Below are 17,213 nucleotides of genomic sequence, written 5' to 3'. Positions count from 1 at the left end.
CTTCGACAATCGCACGTAACGTCACTTGCACCCATCTATTCAGCTTTTGTCTATAGAGCGAGCGAGCAAGATGGACTCCGGAGATTACAGAGCAACGAACGGCTTCTGCTTATCGCTACCTTACAATTTATCGCGAATTATCAATGGGGAGGGAGGGAGGGAAAAAAAAAAAAAAGGAAAAAAATTGAACGCATTTCACCGGTAGCTTTCTCTGCGTGAAATCTGATCGATTAATTATTTATCGACGTGATTCCAGTGTCCTTATATACTTATACGTATAAGTGATATTTTTTGTATATAAATCGAAAAATCGTGGCAAGTAGCCGGGATGAAAATTTTTCTCCAATTGCTAGAAGCCGATTAGATAATTCATCTCCCTCGGAATTTCCATGTAACGATTAATCAGACTCGATTGTCAATTACTTTTCTATCCGGATGAATTAGATCCGAAGGGGGTGAGTCGCTTCCGCCGAGAAGCTCCCCCTTTTCGTCGTCCCCCTGATCTCAAGTTTTTGGGCCGCGGTTGAAGACAACCCTACCTACAACACAGCTCGCTTTTCCGAAGGCGACGCGGTTATTAGCCATAAAGTTAAGCGCCCTTCGGGTGGCTAGCGGCATTATTTATACGCATATAAACAGGTGGTCTCCCTCTCCTCGTCTCACTCGCACGCAAATTGATCACGCTGTCAAGTTTGGCAAGTGAAACAGCTCCGCCGGGGGGTAAGGAAATATTAATAGAGAAAACTCGACGGATTTACCGTCGTCGTCGTCGTCTTCTTCTTCTATTCGGTGCTTCCGATTCACGAGAATTCTTGCCTAGTTAAAACTTTGGCGACTCTCTCGCTGCTGTCGTACACGCAGCGGTAGCGAAACACACCTACTTCCCATCCGTTTCGCTTGCGGATCATCGTTATCGTCTCCAATAATTCTCAACAGTCACCGAAGGTTGGGAAAAAATTCAATACGACGCAACGAACTAGACGAGAAGCCTCGGACATAGTTTTTTTTAATTTTTATTCATTTCGAATACGTAGCGGCGTAAAATTATCGAAACTTTTATCGCGCACTCGTCGTAGATTCCGTGGAAAAACTTTCGGGGCGAATCCAGCGCATCTGCTCGCTTTTCTTTCCTCAATTTTGTCTGCGAAACGGTATCCGTAAGGGAAACAAATTAGGCTGGTATAAGTACGAACGTAAAAGCGCGGCGCGCGGCGCGAGCTTTCTTCTCCTCGTGTTCCGAACATGTTTCTTTTTTTTATTCAAATTTTTAGCTCGCCACCGTTTCTCCCTCAGCTTTATTTTATTTTATTATTTCTGCCCGTTTCTTTCTCTGCCCACCTGAGAAGCTAAAGTATTTTACACTCTTTTACGATTTAAAACACTACGGCCGACTTTTAAGGGTCGTTACTCTCCGCGGGGCAGCGCGAATGTCTTAATGAAACAAAAGTAAACCCCCGTCGCGTTGAAAACCCACCTGGACGAAAAACTTGCGGTAAGAGCGAAAAATAAAATACAAAAAAAAAAAAAAAAACGTCGGATGAAAATATCTTTTTTTTCTCGGCGTTTGAAATTTGAAATTGTTAAAAAAAAAAAAAGAAGAATCTTCGTCGCTTTGATTACGGTAAAATTAAAATCGAGGACGTTGATTGAGTCGCGTTGCGGATCGTGCGATCGCGTGCAACGTTGCTAGGCATTGTATACCTATATACTTGTAGGGTGTTTTATCGGAAACAGATTTTGTCACGGCCGATTTCCATTTTATGTCTGGTAACTATTAGCTGCGATCGTCTCGAGTAGGTACCCCCCCCCCCCCCCCCCCCCCCCCCCATAGCTATTCGATATACATTATGCATTTTGCTACCAAAGCTAAGCAAACCCCATTATGCCGCAGTGTAAACCGACGCGGTATTTCCGACGAGAGCGGCCCGACGTACACGTCAAAGGCGAGAAGAATTTCATTGGTCGGAAAAATCAGCAGTTACGAAAAATCAAACGACTCCATTGAAATCCTCACGGAGATCCTCGCAGCGCCCATTAAGGCTACTTCGTACGAAAACCATCCATAATTCAACGTCCGTCTATCGATATCGTTTCGTTACAAATTTGCAAATGAAATTTCCTAACTTTTTCTTTTTTTTTCTCTCATTTCGTCGAACACGTTAAGTGTAAATACAACGGGGTCGCGCAAGTAGGAATAGGAATACATTTTACGAGTGTGTTGCCGCGGCGGTCACAGGGGGTAATATATGCTCGCAGTCGGATGGCAATTACGTAATCGGCTTACCGTAATGCGCTTACCACACATGCTTTTCCTTCGTCCTTGTTACCCTGCAACCGCATTACGCCACCGACGAACGTTTATTGCTCTCAATTTCGCGAACAGGTGGTCAATGTGTCGACAACCGGGCGTGAGAAACGAAGATAGAATTAACATGCAGTCTCGTTCCGACGTAGCGATTCCGAACGATTGTTTCAACTCTCTGAAAAAAATGGTCTTGTATTTTCGCAGGACCGAGTCCAAGACCGAGCTTTTGCTCGCGTCGCGACTGAAATAGGGTGAAAAAATAAAAATTGTCAATCGATGGGATAAAAAAAATGATTCGTGAGAATCGAGAGGGGTTGATAAGACTTCCGTTCCGCATTGCGACGATTCAATAATTAATTCTTCAAACTGCAGGCGTACGGGGGGCGGCAGTGCGGCACGACAAAGCGCGCTAATTGCCCTGGGGTTCGAATTATTATCGCCGGGATGAGCGCGTTTCGGGAGAAGGAGCGGAAGGCGGGGTTGGATTACGTATGAAATTCGGCGTTACGTGTTTTGCGGATGCGCGTACGAACTAGCTGGGTATTTCTACGGTGTATCGGCAATTTTTCAAATATCGGCTAGACGAGCGTTACATGACGTGGGTCGAGATCGAGGCGTGAATATCTCACGAGACGAATCCCCCGTGTGCGCCCCGATAGCTGTGGCAATATTTCTGTTATATGCGGCTTGAGTTAAGGGAGGTACGCCGGCGGCCAGAGGATACTGGCATTCCGGGATCCGTTTGCGGTCAGAACTGTATCGGTTGGTCGAGCTCGGATTCGACATTCTCGGCATTTACTGCCGCCTACAGGTGATGATGATGTTCCTAAGGTTTCTCCGGACTATTCCAGTAATCTACATTATTTTATCGCACGCCTGTGATATATGTATACATATATATATTTCATCAGAGAAACTTTACCCGACAACGCCACAAAATTGTTTCGTCGTTACCAACGCTTCGAATTCTTCGTCGCACACGTACGTACGCGCGATGGAATTTCACCGCGGTCAAATTCTCTTTATCTTTTTTTCTACGCTACACGGTTTTATTACACCCGATGAATGATATTCTTAGGATGATGTATCTCTTAATTCCACGTAGATATCGTTGGATAGATAATGTACATACGTATAAGTTGGTGGAGAGAGAATCGCACAGCCGGAGAGAAGCCTGCAGACCAGACGGTGTGGTGATGTTATACTGGAAACCAAACGTTGGCGCAACTGCTTTAACTTCGACAAAACATCCGCGTTCACGGAATTCGATTACTTAGCCATTGTTCCTGTAGTCTACTATCTGCGCGATGCAGACACCAGATAGAAGCGATTCTCCACATCCGGTATTATTATAATACCGCGAGACACGTTTGGAACGATCATTTTCTACGTGTAACCGAAACCCTTGGTATCGCGTGAAATTGTCAAAGTTTTTTTGTTCTTATTTTAGAAAAAATACTGACGAGAGATGTCTAGAGTTTTTGAGTTGGTCAAGAATAAGAATTTGATGTTCAATTTTTGCAAGTTTCTTGACGCAAATATCGAAAAATTCCAAAGGTACTTGTCGTCGAAAATTAATACTTATTTTTCCAGAGTTGTTTGAGGTTTTCTCATGTTATTTGATCTGAGAAATACAAATCTTGAAGAAAAATTGATCTATCTATAAAATTGACTGAATTATCGCTATTTGCCATAAATTTGAAAATATCTCTGCGTAAGAATATTCGAATTTTTTGATCTACGAGCAAACCCGAGCTTAGCTGGAGTCAGCGCAGCCAGCAGCGTAGCGCTTTGTTTTGAGACGTCACCTTGGGGGCTGAGCAGAGGTGACGTCTCAAAACAAGACCCCTCGCTCGTGGCTACCTGACTCCAGTTAAGTTCTGGCTCGCTGGTGAATTGAGAAATCCGAATATTTCGACCCATGCATGGATTGCGACGAGTCAAAGTGGGTCTTCGACTAAAACCAATCGATATTTCTTCATTTTTCTGCTCCCAACGGCGAATAATTGATGATTACTTGATCGATTGCACGAGTAGATGATTTTGGCTTTCAGATTTTGATTCCTGAGCTGATTTTACGTGAGATTACCCTTGAAAAACCAAAAAAAAATCGATTTTTGAGCAAACAAAAAATCGATTTTTGGGCCAAAAGTAAAGCAGTTGAAGAATTGATTGTATTACACTTTTCTGACGTATTTTGACCTCAGGAATCCGAATCTGCAAGAAAAATTAATCTATCTCAAAAATTTACCGAGTTATCGCCAATTTTCAGCTTTTTGGGGTCGGAAAAAAAAAATTCATTTTTTAGTGTATATTAATGTAATTTGAGCTCAGGAATCTGAATCCAGAAGAAAAATTGTTCTATCTCCAAAATTGGTCGAGTTATCGCCGAATTATCGCATTTTTTGGTATAAATTTGAGGATATCTCGAAGGGAAAAAATCGTAGCTCAATTTGGACAACGGATTCGTGTTCCTGAGGTCAAAATACATAAGAAAAGTGCCATACGATCAATTTTAAAAAATAAAAATTTTTGGTCAAAATTTGAGATTTTTCCAAGGTGTACCCCTTACGATTTTTTCAAATTTTGACCAAAAATTTTTATTTTTTAAAATTGATCGTATGGCACTTTTCTTATGTATTTTGACCTCAGGAACACGAATCCGTTGTCCAAATTGAGCTAAAAAAATTTCCCTTCGAGATATCCTCAAATTTATGCCAAAAAATGCCTAAAAATCGCGATAACTCGATCATTTTTCGAGATAGATCACTTTTTCTTCCAGATTCGGATTCCTGAGCTCAAATTACATAAGAATACATCAATAACTCAATTTTTTTTTTTCCATCCCAAAAAGCTGAAAATTGGCGATAACTCGGTAAATTTTGGAGATAGGTCAATTTTTCTTTCAGATTTGGATTCCTGAGATCAAATTACATCAGAAACTTATAAAAAACCTTCAAAAAACAACGAAAAAAAAATGTTGATTTTCGACCCTCAATTCCAAAAAAAGATCCAAGGAGTACCTTCAAAATTTTTCGATTTGTCGGTGAAAAGTCAAAATATTTCTCTCTATTGGGTTTCCATGGTGCTTTCATGTATTTTGATTACAGGAATCTGAATCTCAGAGCCAATAATTGATCTATTTATCAAATTTGAAGTGTTATGACTGATTTCTTGCTGTTAAAAGTAAAACAAATTCAGATATCTCTTAAATTTTTAAGCTCAGACTAATTTGTTGAATAAATTCGTGTCTGAGAGGTCACCAGTCGCTATAGTTACGGCTCATCTGGTCGATAGCCCTAAATATAACGACGTCAAAACTTCAGTTCATCTATTTTCAGTAATAAAGTTAATATCAACCACATTGTCCATCAACTACCAGCCAAATACCACCCCTTCCCAGATGCTGATCATACCGTTATCGATAGGACACTTTTATGCCGATAGAATTTCGGAAGTAAAATAGTAAGAATGATTTCCTTCTCCTCATCGCCTATTCCTCAATTAATAACGAAGTCGTCAGGTATCGTTCGGGATCAGATATCGTTGAGGATTAATCGCGGTGATCCATCGAGAGCTCAGGGTACACAACAGATTTTCGGTTTTCATCACAAAGGGGTTATCGAGGGTTACCGAACACTGGAGGGGTATTCTATCCCGGAGTATGTCTACCGTATTACTACAAGCCCATAGGACTTAATTGACCGGCTGATACCGCGAGCTCGCTCGTTAAACACATTGTCAGAAAACTGCGACGCCTAATTCATAATTAATAATTCATAATTCGATCCGCTCCCCCCCCCCCCCACAACCTCACGATATTCGATCGCTCTTCTATTTCAGTTTGAAAAATTATTCAAACGATCCCGATACGCGATGACTTTTTTTTTCTACCTTCTACCACCTGCGACGCTGATAAAATACTTGAAAAAAAAATTGATTACGATCTATCAATTCGGCGACAAAATAATCTTCGCACGATACCACCGTTTCGTATCACGTATTCAAATGATTAACGATACGTCGGGCGAAACGAGAACGAGGAGAGAAAAAAAAAAAAAGAAAGAAGTTTCTCGATAGGTGGGATTAATCGGAGCGTATCGAGGCCATCTTCGAATTGATAGAAGACGATAAATAATTGGCATTCAATCGTTACACGCAATATGCGATATTTATTTAGGAGAGGGTCGGTGGGGTCCGTCGAGTTTTGAGGCTAACGCATTCATTCGGGAGACAAAAGGACAAGGAACATACCTAGGCGTAGAGGTGTAGGGCGTACAAATGTACGGCAATACGGATATCTGTGCACGAATGCCCATTTACAGAGCTCGGTCAGCCTTAATGGAAGAACGAATAGCCGGAGGTTCCGGTATGGTACAAGTACGTACGTACGTACACGTAGGAGAATAGCGTCGGTAGAAACTGCGGGGGTTCGGTGTCCACCGGAGTCTGGCTACCTGTGGTTTTCGCCCGCGGAGAGAGAGAGAGAGAGAGTGATAGATAGAGAGTGATGGAGAGAAAGTGAAAGAGGAGGAGAGGAAGCCCAAGGCCCGCTCTTCGTCCTTAGCGCGGTCCTCCCGTTTTCCGTTTCACCCGGTCGAGCTAGCCCCTGCAAAGTCACGACGACCCTCGCGCGACCCTCGACGCTTTCACTCTCGACCCTGCACTACGCGTCGGTATTATACATATACACGCTTCGCTCGCTCGCTCCGCTCTTTGTTCTATACGGTTCGGTTTTCCCTGTATTTCTACTTTACTGGCGTGTAGTAATTTTCGAACAATCGGTTCCGTCCCTCGAGCGCGCGCTTATATAGTTTTCGGTGCTTTACCAAGATCCGAAAATTTGTCATCCGGTAGCCGGGACGTGTGGAGGCGTGCGTTTTTTTTTTTTTGTTCGAATCTTCCAACGCCCCGCGCGACCCCCTCGCACTCCGGTTACTCGATCTTTTGTCACTTTTGATTTTATCTAATTAAAGTAAAAGCTCGGGCGCGTCGCTCGGCAGGCAGCGCGCGTTACGCGACAGACATTTTGATCAAAGTCCTCGACGCAGCGGCGGCGGGCTACAGCTACTCGAGGAAAATTCTTCCACGTTTATTTTACAAGACGAGATTGCCAGATTGCTTCGGCACTTAATTAGCGTCGTGAAAAGTTCCGACGCCTTTAACGCGAGCAACCGTTTCACGGCAACCGGCTGTTGAATTAGTACGAACGCATTAATTAACCAAATAAAAAAAAAAAGAAAGTAACACATAATATATTTTGAACACAGACGAATTGATCGGTTTTTTTTCTTTTTCGTTACATGTATTTCGATTGGTTTTACAAAGGTCGCACGTTCGTTGGATTCGAGAGAACGTGCGACGTGTAGTTGGGCTTCTATAATTTCGTTCTATCCGATCGTGATCGATAATAATCTGCACCGAGGTGTTTTAAAGTTTATCACGATTCAGACACCGTTGAGAATACATACAGCTTATAAAGATAATACTGTCCGTACAATTAATTACTCTATTGTAAACTTTACCCTATTACTAAACTCTAATCTGACGGTACAAATGTCGTGGCTTAACGCCGCACCGAAATTCGAGAGATAGCGATGCCGATGAAAAAAACAAAAAGTACGTTGTAAAACGACGAGTCAAAGTCTCAAGTTATTTTTAATTTCTCGATAGATTTCAGGAGCCTACTGACGTCGTCCGGTAACATCTCCAGTTTGTTTTTGTAGAGGTCTAAATTTTTCAAGTTTTCAACCCCCTTGAAACTGGCGGCGTCCAGATCGCTTATTTTGTTGTAAGAAATATTGAGGGTGACGAGAGAATCGAGTCCTTCGAAAGCACCCTCGGGTATCGCGACGAGGTAGTTCCAGTTCAACTTGAGTTCGACAACATTTTTCAACTTGTTGAAAGCTCCCGGTTCTATGTCGGCTATCAAATTGTTCGATACGATTAATTTGGCGAGTGATTTCAGCTCGGAGAATAGATCCTTTTGCAGCAGGTGTATGCCGTTTCTGCTTATGTCGAGTTCCACCAGATCCACCAGTCCGACGAACGTGCGGTTGGTCAAGCCGTTCGACAGTTGATTCCAAGACAGATTTAGGTGAGTCAATGAGGTAGTTTTTTTGAACACTTCGTCCGGCAGTCGGGCGATTTGATTTCTGCTCAAATTGAGGTCCTTCAAATTGGTCAAACTTTCGAAAGCGTTGGTTTCCACGTCCGTTATATCGTTGTAGGAGAGTACGAGTTTCTTCAAGCTGATCAAATGGCGGAATATACCGTCGGGTACGCAGGTCAGTTGATTCCTGTTCAATTCGAGTGTCTCAAGATTTACGAGACCCTCGAAAGCGTCCGGGTGTATAGCGTACAGTTTTCCCCATGAGAGAGTCAATTTGTTCAGAGACGAGAGGTTCTTGAATACCCCGTCCCTGAGTTCCGTGATTCTTATGAGATGTAAATCGAGTTCTCGCAAACGTTGCAAATTGTAAAAAGTCTTCGTGCTAATGTCCGATATAACGTTGCACGAAAGTACCAGTGATTTCAAGTGATCGAGATCGTCGAAAATCGGTTCGTTGAACGTGATGTTGTTGTTGCTCAGATCCAGATGTTCGAGTCGTCCGAGTCCCTTGAAAGCGTCGACGTCGACCGCGGAGATATCGTTGTACGACAAATTCAAACTAACGAGAAAGGGGACCTCGCCGAATGCGTCGGCGGGAATTTCTTCTATCCTGTTCCTGGACAGTCTCAGTTCCCTGAGGTTTCTCAGTCCCTCGAAATTTTTCCCTCCTATTCGGAATATCTTGTTCCTCGATAAGAGGAGTTTGCTGGTATTGCAGAGTTTACGAAACGTTCCGTCCTTTATTTCCTCGATATTGTTGCCACGGAGGTCGATGCAATCGACGTTGCTCGGTGCGTTTTCGAACAAATTCACATCAACCTCACTTACGTCGCGATTTTCCACCCGCAATTCGCGAATCCCTTTATCCTCGTTACCCCAAAACACTCGCGACAATATTCCGTCGTGGATATCGACTTCTTGCGCGTCGTCCGCCATCACGAAACGTGAAACACTGCAGCAAAACTGAGCCCTTCTCGTTCTTATCTAAACGTTTATCTTTTCATGTGCGCGACGTCGTTATCGCGGAATTCCGAAGCGCTATAGCCGTACGAGCGTAACGCACGTCTCTTACTTTTTTTTTTTTTTTTTTTTCTCTCAGCCTTCTTTACTCTCTCCTTCCTCTTTTTTTTTTTTTATACAACCATCCTTTTCTTTTACTGCATATGGTACGCTAATGAAAAAAGAAGAAAAAAAAAAAAAAATCTACAAAGAAATAGAGAGAATGTACCAACTGTAATTCTTATTATCTCACCGCACATTTGTTAACAAATAATACAGCTCTACATCATTTTTTCCCACTTTGTTTTACAACGAAAAAAATTATCATCGCAGCGAGATTACGATTTCTTTTTTCTCTCATCAGTAGAGACGATATTTCTTCCTATTTGGTTTGGAATATTTTTTTTTTTCTCTGATTTTTCATCATCGAATACCGAGAGTCCGCGACCGAATCTCGTCGGTTTTTCCGACGATTTATCTACGTCGGAGTGAAAGATTTCCGGTAACGCACACGAACGCGAACAATATTCACGTAACGTACCCTTCAATCGTACAATGTGCGGTCGCTGTATAAATCAAAATCGTTTCAACGTTACGCCTAAATGATTTATACTCCGTTTTTTTAGTAGCGATATCAGCGCGATATCGTTCGCGAGGTAAGTTAGTAACCGTACGTACGATTATTTTTTTTTCAAAAAAACCTGGATTCAATTTTTTACAAAAATTAACGAAATCCTAAAGAAGTATGTGGAATGATGTAACAAGGGGATATATATGTATAATCTCGGTGCACGGCGATATTGAAAAAGTTTTCTTTTTGTTTTCAGAACTACTACCTCGTCGGATGCGGAGATAACATGTGGGACATGTCTCCAGGGTTGGGGCGGTTGGAAAAACAATCCCTAACTCTGTCTGGCTATAGCGTAGTCGAATTTGCAACGACCGTAGAACAGTGGATAGGTAGGTAGGTAGGTAGCTAGGTAGGTAGGTACCTGACTCTGATTGTATATAGTGTCAAACTTTGGGACATATTTCTGGCGGTTTTCACTGGACGTGCGGGGTCCAGGGATGCCGCGGCGTCGCTAACAGCAAAACAGTGGGCATCTATTCCGCGGATTCTTCCCACTACCCCCGTGTTTCCCTCGCCGCGTACCGTAGCCCTGGTACACGTGCGCGCACCGTTGTCACCCTCGCGACGATAGTCGGAGAAAAAATCCACGTGCTGAGAGGACAGGGTACGGTACGGCGCTCCGGCAAAGTGTGAAAAATATCGCTACTCCCTTCCAACGCGGTGTTTCGCCGTCGCCTTTTTTCACGATCGGTTTGGCGCGGTCGCGACTTTTTTTTCGTATTTCGCGAAAACGAAGACGCGACGACGGCGGGAAGGGGGGGAGGGAAACCGCGCGCTCCGAAAACTTGCCTCGGTGAAAAAACGGAGGAGCGGCGAAAAGAGAGCCGAGTTCTTTTTCTTTTTTTCCTCCTGGTCCGAATGAAAATTCGCGGATAAGATACGACCGGTGAATATTTACAAATGTGTAAATTTTTTATCATACTGACGAGAGGATAAAGGTCGCGAGCGTGCCTTAACAACGTTACGAGGGGTGCGCGCGGTGGGGATCGGGGGATGAAGTCACGGTTGTTTATGTCTGTTATGCGCGCAGTTCGGGGTTTATGACTCTGGAGAATCACGATGCACGGCGACTGGATGTATATACATATTCTACAACGTGTACGGGTCCGCTCGTACACGGCTTACGTATATACTTATACCGAAAACAAAAAAAAAGTAACGCACGAAACCGGTGAGAAAGGTGCGCGGGCGTATCCGGGCGGACGAGAAAGTAAACGAGTTTTTCGTGGACCGATATAAAAATCAAGAATTTCGATCGAAATCGACGTGAATTTTTTCGATGGGGTTGCGGATCGTTTTTGGGGGGGGTGATGAAAAAATTCGTGGCGTTTTTCGGTTTACGATACGCGACATGGACGTTCGGGTCGTCATTTTTCTAGCTGGTTATACCCGGGCGTATGACGGATTTTGATTTCTTCCCTTCGGGGGCACACTCCGGGACTGATCGTTTCTGGCTCGACCTGAGCACGTTTCGTAACACGGTATATCCACATCCTTTCTCGGCTTAGGCGACCCTCCACCCTCCACCCTTCGAGGTTTCGTGTTTTCCCTCGTTCCCGTGACGCGCCAAAACACATTAAGAAGAAAACACGGGAAGTTTATGTTAGCCGCCTCTATTTTCGTTTTATTAGTCGTCGTCGTCGGATCGAATGGGAGTGAGATTATCGCGGATGAAAATTATCGCCGTAATTCGCGAATCACGTATAGTCCGATCACGCGTCACTGCAACAACCGGGGTAGTACGGGTAACAACCCCGGAAAATGACACGACTCGATTTCACCCCCTCAAATAAACCGGGAAAGTAACCTACTCGAATTAAATAAGATCCTCGGAGTCGGATTCGGGTAAATATAACTTGAGGGAATGAAAATCTCATGCGGGATAGAACGGGTCTAGAAATTTTTTTACTCTCTTACCCGGCGAATTTATTTAGTGATTTTAATTTCTATCCGTCAGCTTCGCTCCGGAGTTCGTGTATTTTTTTGCTGTCCTTCATTTTTTTTGTTTTTTGTTTTTTTTCTTTCTCTCCGCTTTTACGACTGTAACCATCGCGAAGCCGGGAGATCCCGGTGCGTTATATTCTTGCTTTTTCTTCTCCTCTTTCATTTTTATTACAGCCCGAAGGGTGGAGGAATCATTAATCTGAGCTCTATCGGTAAAATCCACGGAGGAACATTAATTACCGGAAAAAACCGATGTGCGCAAAAAACTTCGACCCAAACCCCCACGTATACGTTGAGCTGTTACCCCGATGTTGGTTGGATTTTATAACTCGACGACGGCGGGGTAGGTATATAGGTGCGTCGGAAAATCTGTCGTGAGTACGGCGGAGCCGTAAAAATAATTCATTCGCGTTGGGACCCGTGGCTTGAATAGTTTCGGTGTAAGAATTATGCGAACGATTTCCAATTCGTATACCGTAAGATTTCAGCGTATCCGCGGACATAAACTTCTCCGAAGGTAAAACGGTGGAAATTTGTGGCGTTGTCTTTCGATACAATGGGCCGCGGTCCACCTGACCCGGATAAAATCTCGGATATTACGTATGAAATGACGTACGAGAAGGTGGCGATAAGCGAGATCGTAAAGAGAGGGTAGTTTCGCCAGTTCGAATGGTCCGAAAAAAGTGAGGCGTTGAAATTCGCAGCTTCCGGATATATATATTCCAGATGGAAAAAAACTACGTTCGCGAAGAGCAAAATAAATCAGAAATAAAAAAAAAAAAAACGAGGGCGTATGTAAAGTAAAGGTTCGAAGATCCGGAATCCCTAATTCGGTTCTCTCGAGAAACTGAGTGAAAACTTTATCGTCCGAAATAGTCGGGACCAGCGGAAGACGGAGAGTCGGAGGAAGCGTAGTCAAACCGAAGACTTCCGCGCTCCGCCTCATCCCCCTCCCGCCCCCTGTAGCCGGGGTGCCCCCATCCCCCGGCGACGCAATTGTTGATTGATCGTAGATCTCTGGATGGTAAACTTTACGTATATGCACAGGACAAACAGGCGACTGTCAACACGTATTCTATCTCTCCGGTACCCTTTGATGAGGGTACAGTCTACAACTCCGCACTAAAAGCGCTTCCCTTGATTGAAGACCGCCAAGCTCAAGTCTGCCTTGCGACGGACCACGGATTTACCTACCCGCTGTTTCCCAACGTGTACCACATGCACGCGTGTTCACCCCCCCCTGTATTATACGAGAATACCTCGGAGCTGAGCTCATAACTCTCTCCTCTCCGTTTCCACGTATAGCAGCGAATCAAAAACGGTCGAAATTTCGGCTTAACGAAAGTATCGAACGACGTCCGGTCGACCGAGAGCGATATTATTGTAACCTTCGCCAACTTATTCTCAAGATTTCTGTCAAAAAGCCGCGGTATCTGGAAAATTGATAACCTTGGCTCGATCGTCTTGCCCCGATGCCCGAATTAATTCGAGTACGCGTAAAGTCGCGCGCTCGCACCAACACGCGATAATATACTCCAAACGTTCGATTCGTACAGTTCACCGATTATCGTCGCAGAACTGCGACTCTAAGAAAATAATTCGGACGAGGCTATTCGGTCACTTGTTCATCGAAAATACGAGTGCGAAAGCACCGTATCTTCTCCCACTCGTTTTTCGTCCGACCGAACGGTGGCCGATTGCTTTTCGGATCGGTTGGACGTATACGAGGGCAGTGATATTTCGTACGGGTTCGAATAATGTTGCGGTGTCGTTAATAAATTTGGCCGACGCTATCGAACGTCAGTCCGAAACCGGTGGAATCAAACGATCGTCCGAAGACCAACGATGGCGGACGGTGGAAAACGAGGTGAGTAAAGAAACGTTTTTTTTCTTTTTTCTTTTTTTTTTTCTTTAAATTCAGTTTCAGGAAAATTCGGCTTTCAGAAAACGATCTTCCGATGGTTCGGCTGGAGAAAGAACACGGGCGGGAATCGGTCACCGAAACGCCGCGGTGTCTTTACGCGAATTTGATCGAAGACGCTAAACTCGAGGGATACACACCGATTTTTCCAACGGCCCCCAGTTACCCGGTAACACCGATAGCCCGAAGGGCGTGCTTCTCGCCTCCGTATTACGTAGTGCCGATCGAGGATTCCCTAGCGGAAAATAACGGGCATGGAACGTCGCCACCACCCCCGTTCAATCCGGCGTTCACCGATCCCGCGGAAAACCGTGAAACGAACGTAACGGAAAACGTGACGACGGTGGAACAGGAACCGCAACGCGATCCGTATCTAGGCATGATCGAACCACCGAGGAACGCCTGTAAAGTTTCGATGATTTTGCTTTTGTCGAATTTTCTGTACTTTTTACTGATCTTTTTTTTTTTTTTCTGTCAATCACCCGCAGGCTGCACAGCGATGAAAATGTGGCTGACGATCGCCATCACCGTTATAAGCGTCGCCATAATTATAAGAGTTCACCAGCAAACGGTGAAAAGACTCCTGAGGATGGACGGTTGGCGCGACGAGTCCGGCTGGTCGGAGGACGCCCCCTAATTTTCCGGTGATCGACGTCCCTTCGATGCGAGAATTCTCAACGGTTCGGAGTCTCTCGCGGTCGGTTCGTAGAAAATTCGGCTCTCCGACGCGATCAAAACTGCGGTCGGGGTTTCGGAGGGACTGGGAAAGGGTCGCGAAAACCGAATGGCCAGCGACGACGTGTTATTGGGACCGCCGGAGATCCGAAAAATTCGGGTCCGAAATAACGTCGGATCGACCGTCGACCGACGTGACCCGAGAGAAGGCTTCGATGACGACCTACCCGACAAATTTTTGTAATAAAGTTTGACTCTGCGATAAAAAAAAAAAGACTATTAATGTGTGAACGGTGGTAAATTACGTCCTTCGATTTGATGGGTCATGATTTTGATTGTTTGATGTACAGTGATTTTTTAGCGATGTAAGTCCGCCTGTCGAATGTAGTTAATAATTTTTAAGTGATTTAATTTTATTTTCTCTAATAATCAGTGACTAATAAAGAAAATGTTCTCCGAAAACTGATTCTTTTTTTTCCATCTTCCAAATCGTTCATGAGTCATAGATAAGGTACGTCGAATCAACCCCCCGGTAGAATGAGAGTATTGATTTATGAAACTACGCAATAATTTCTCTAGAATTTCTCTTTTTGCTATCGGTAGTTTTTTTCGTCATCTTTCAGCAAAAATAATATCGCTGACGACCAGTGAGAAAAACGATTTTGACCCTTGACCCCCCCCCCGTCTGAATGATAATCGCGCGGATTCTCCGAGAGGAAGGGGAACGTTGCGAAACCACCGAGAAAGCGAACACGACCTAAAACAACTCTAAAAATCTCGTACAAATCGTTTACTCATCGTATCATTGAACCGTTTCAAATATTTTCGACAAAAATTTCAAACTCGATAGAAAAAATCCGACGTTTTTTTATTCGCGTCCGCAGCAAGACGTTGCGTCCGATCGCGTTTTTTCTCATCGAAAGTCGCGATCGTACGCGACGTACGCAAATGAAATTGCCTACGGACGGTATACAGTATCGCAGTAAATTCCGTTCCGATAGGAACATAGCCAGCGTTTCACGTCGACGAAACAGAGCGCAATCTATGTCGGGGAAAAAAAGGCAATCCTCCCACCACGTTTATAGAAGAACCTTGGGGGCCCCCGAGCTAGAAAATGACGTTCGAAGAATAGGTGTAAAACGTAACGCGCAGTACCCGGTTAACGGTAACCGCTGCCTCGCTCCGAAAACGAGACGTACAAAAATTCGTCGAGAGAATTCTCGAAGTGAAATAAAGTTCGAAAAAAGGACCCGACTCCACCTCCTAAAAACTCCGTTATTTTACCCGGAGAAGGAGAGTTCCTCGTGGTCGGTGTGAAAAAGGACACGTTAGTCGGGAAGTGCCGAAATATACCGAACCCGTGCCACGCATGGTTTCAAAACCCGTAGAGCTGCGAATTTTTTTTATCAACGTACGGCCGCTGGGCCGTAGTACGTACGGATCGGCCTTGTCCTTCTCTGTGACAGAAAAGTGGGGTCCGAGTTACGTTCCCAAGCGTAGACACGACGTTGTGCGTGCGTGTGTACGGTTTCGTCCGCGAAAGGAGGCCAGTTAGTCAGTTCCTCGTGTCGTCTTGCGGACGCGGGGCGTTGTCGTTTCGGTAATACGATCGGTTGTTTCGAATCAAAGATAAAAAAAAAATCAAAAAGAAAAATTCAATCCGTCGCGATCACGATTTTTTGACGTTGCGATCGGCGCTGATCGGTAGTCATCCGTCGTATCCGGGGTGGCCATGGACAGACCGAAAAGGCAGCTCGGCGTCGAGCCTCAAACTCCGCCTCCGATGTACTCGTCGGTGGTGGGTCCGAGTACGAAGGAGTACACGCTGGTGCCGGGTGGTCAAAAAATTTCGACCATCGTCGAAGCACCGAGCGCGACGGCACCGTATCCAGATAAGCCAGTCGTCGGATTCGCGCCGTATCCAGTTTCCGTGCCAACGGCGCACAGGAGTACGAGTTACCTTCCGCACACCGTGAGACGCGAGTATCAGAGACCGTTTCCCGATCGGGTGTGCGTTCCGGATACCTACGGCTTCGCGTCGGACGTCATCGGGGTCAGAAGACCGTCTCTGGAAAAAGCTAGGAAATGGAATTGGCGGGTTCAGGGAAACTACAAGGAAGAGTCACCGAGTAAACGATGATTGCAGTTGCACGATTTTTTATGGCGATAGTGAGAGTAGCTACCTTTTTTTTTTCCCCTAACATTTGCGTGTTTCTCGTTTCAGTGTTCTGCGTGATACTCGTATGCTGCGTTTTGATAGTTCTCTTGACGTTGTTGGGAGTGTCGATTCAGTTGAGCAAAAGGTACGGAGGTCTGTGATCCGCGAGAGGAAATATCAACGTCGCGGTTTCGAGGATTCCGAAGACGATTTCGCGAGCGAGCCGGTACCGGTGTTTTCGGAGATCCGAAAAACTTGCGAGTCACGAGTCCCGACTGCGCAGCTTTATTTCCGACCGGTCGAAAAGGCCGAAACATTTTTTCATATTTTTAACATTAACGATAAGTAGGAGAGTGTAAGCGGCTTCGGGGGATATCGATCCCGTGAGTCTGAATTAATAAACTAGAGAAGAACCTCGTCATCAAAATTCCTCGCTTTTTATTAATTAGCCCGATGCGGTTCGAAGAA

General features: G+C 44.7%; 3 protein-coding genes across 3 annotated transcripts; 2 read left to right on the top strand and 1 right to left on the bottom strand.

Annotated features, from left to right (window-relative positions):
* Positions 1 to 7,554: 7,554 nt before the first annotated feature.
* On the bottom strand, positions 7,555 to 9,434 carry LOC105691039 (leucine-rich repeat-containing protein 15-like). Its single transcript, XM_012409277.2, has one exon. The coding sequence runs from the start codon at positions 9,351 to 9,353 to the stop codon at positions 7,953 to 7,955; it is 1,401 nt and encodes a 466-aa protein (XP_012264700.2). The 5' UTR covers positions 9,354 to 9,434; the 3' UTR covers positions 7,555 to 7,952.
* Positions 9,435 to 13,477: 4,043 nt separating this feature from the next.
* Positions 13,478 to 15,049, top strand: LOC110117288. Its single transcript, XM_020855272.2, has 3 exons — positions 13,478 to 13,858; positions 13,936 to 14,316; positions 14,401 to 15,049. Exons 1-3 carry the CDS (start codon positions 13,837 to 13,839, stop codon positions 14,547 to 14,549), a joined length of 552 nt encoding a protein of 183 aa, XP_020710931.2. The 5' UTR covers positions 13,478 to 13,836; the 3' UTR covers positions 14,550 to 15,049.
* A 664-nt stretch (positions 15,050 to 15,713) lies between these two features.
* LOC105691044 lies at positions 15,714 to 17,172 on the top strand. Its single transcript, XM_012409281.3, has 2 exons — positions 15,714 to 16,716; positions 16,812 to 17,172. The coding sequence occupies exons 1-2, from the start codon at positions 16,320 to 16,322 to the stop codon at positions 16,904 to 16,906; spliced, it is 492 nt and encodes a 163-aa protein (XP_012264704.2). The 5' UTR covers positions 15,714 to 16,319; the 3' UTR covers positions 16,907 to 17,172.
* The last annotated feature ends 41 nt before the right edge of the window (positions 17,173 to 17,213 follow it).

This window comes from Athalia rosae, chromosome 8 (assembly GCF_917208135.1).
Source record: "Athalia rosae chromosome 8, iyAthRosa1.1, whole genome shotgun sequence".
In the NCBI taxonomy this organism is placed as follows: Eukaryota; Metazoa; Arthropoda; class Insecta; order Hymenoptera; family Athaliidae; genus Athalia; species Athalia rosae.
This window is presented reverse-complemented; position numbering and strand designations above follow the sequence as displayed.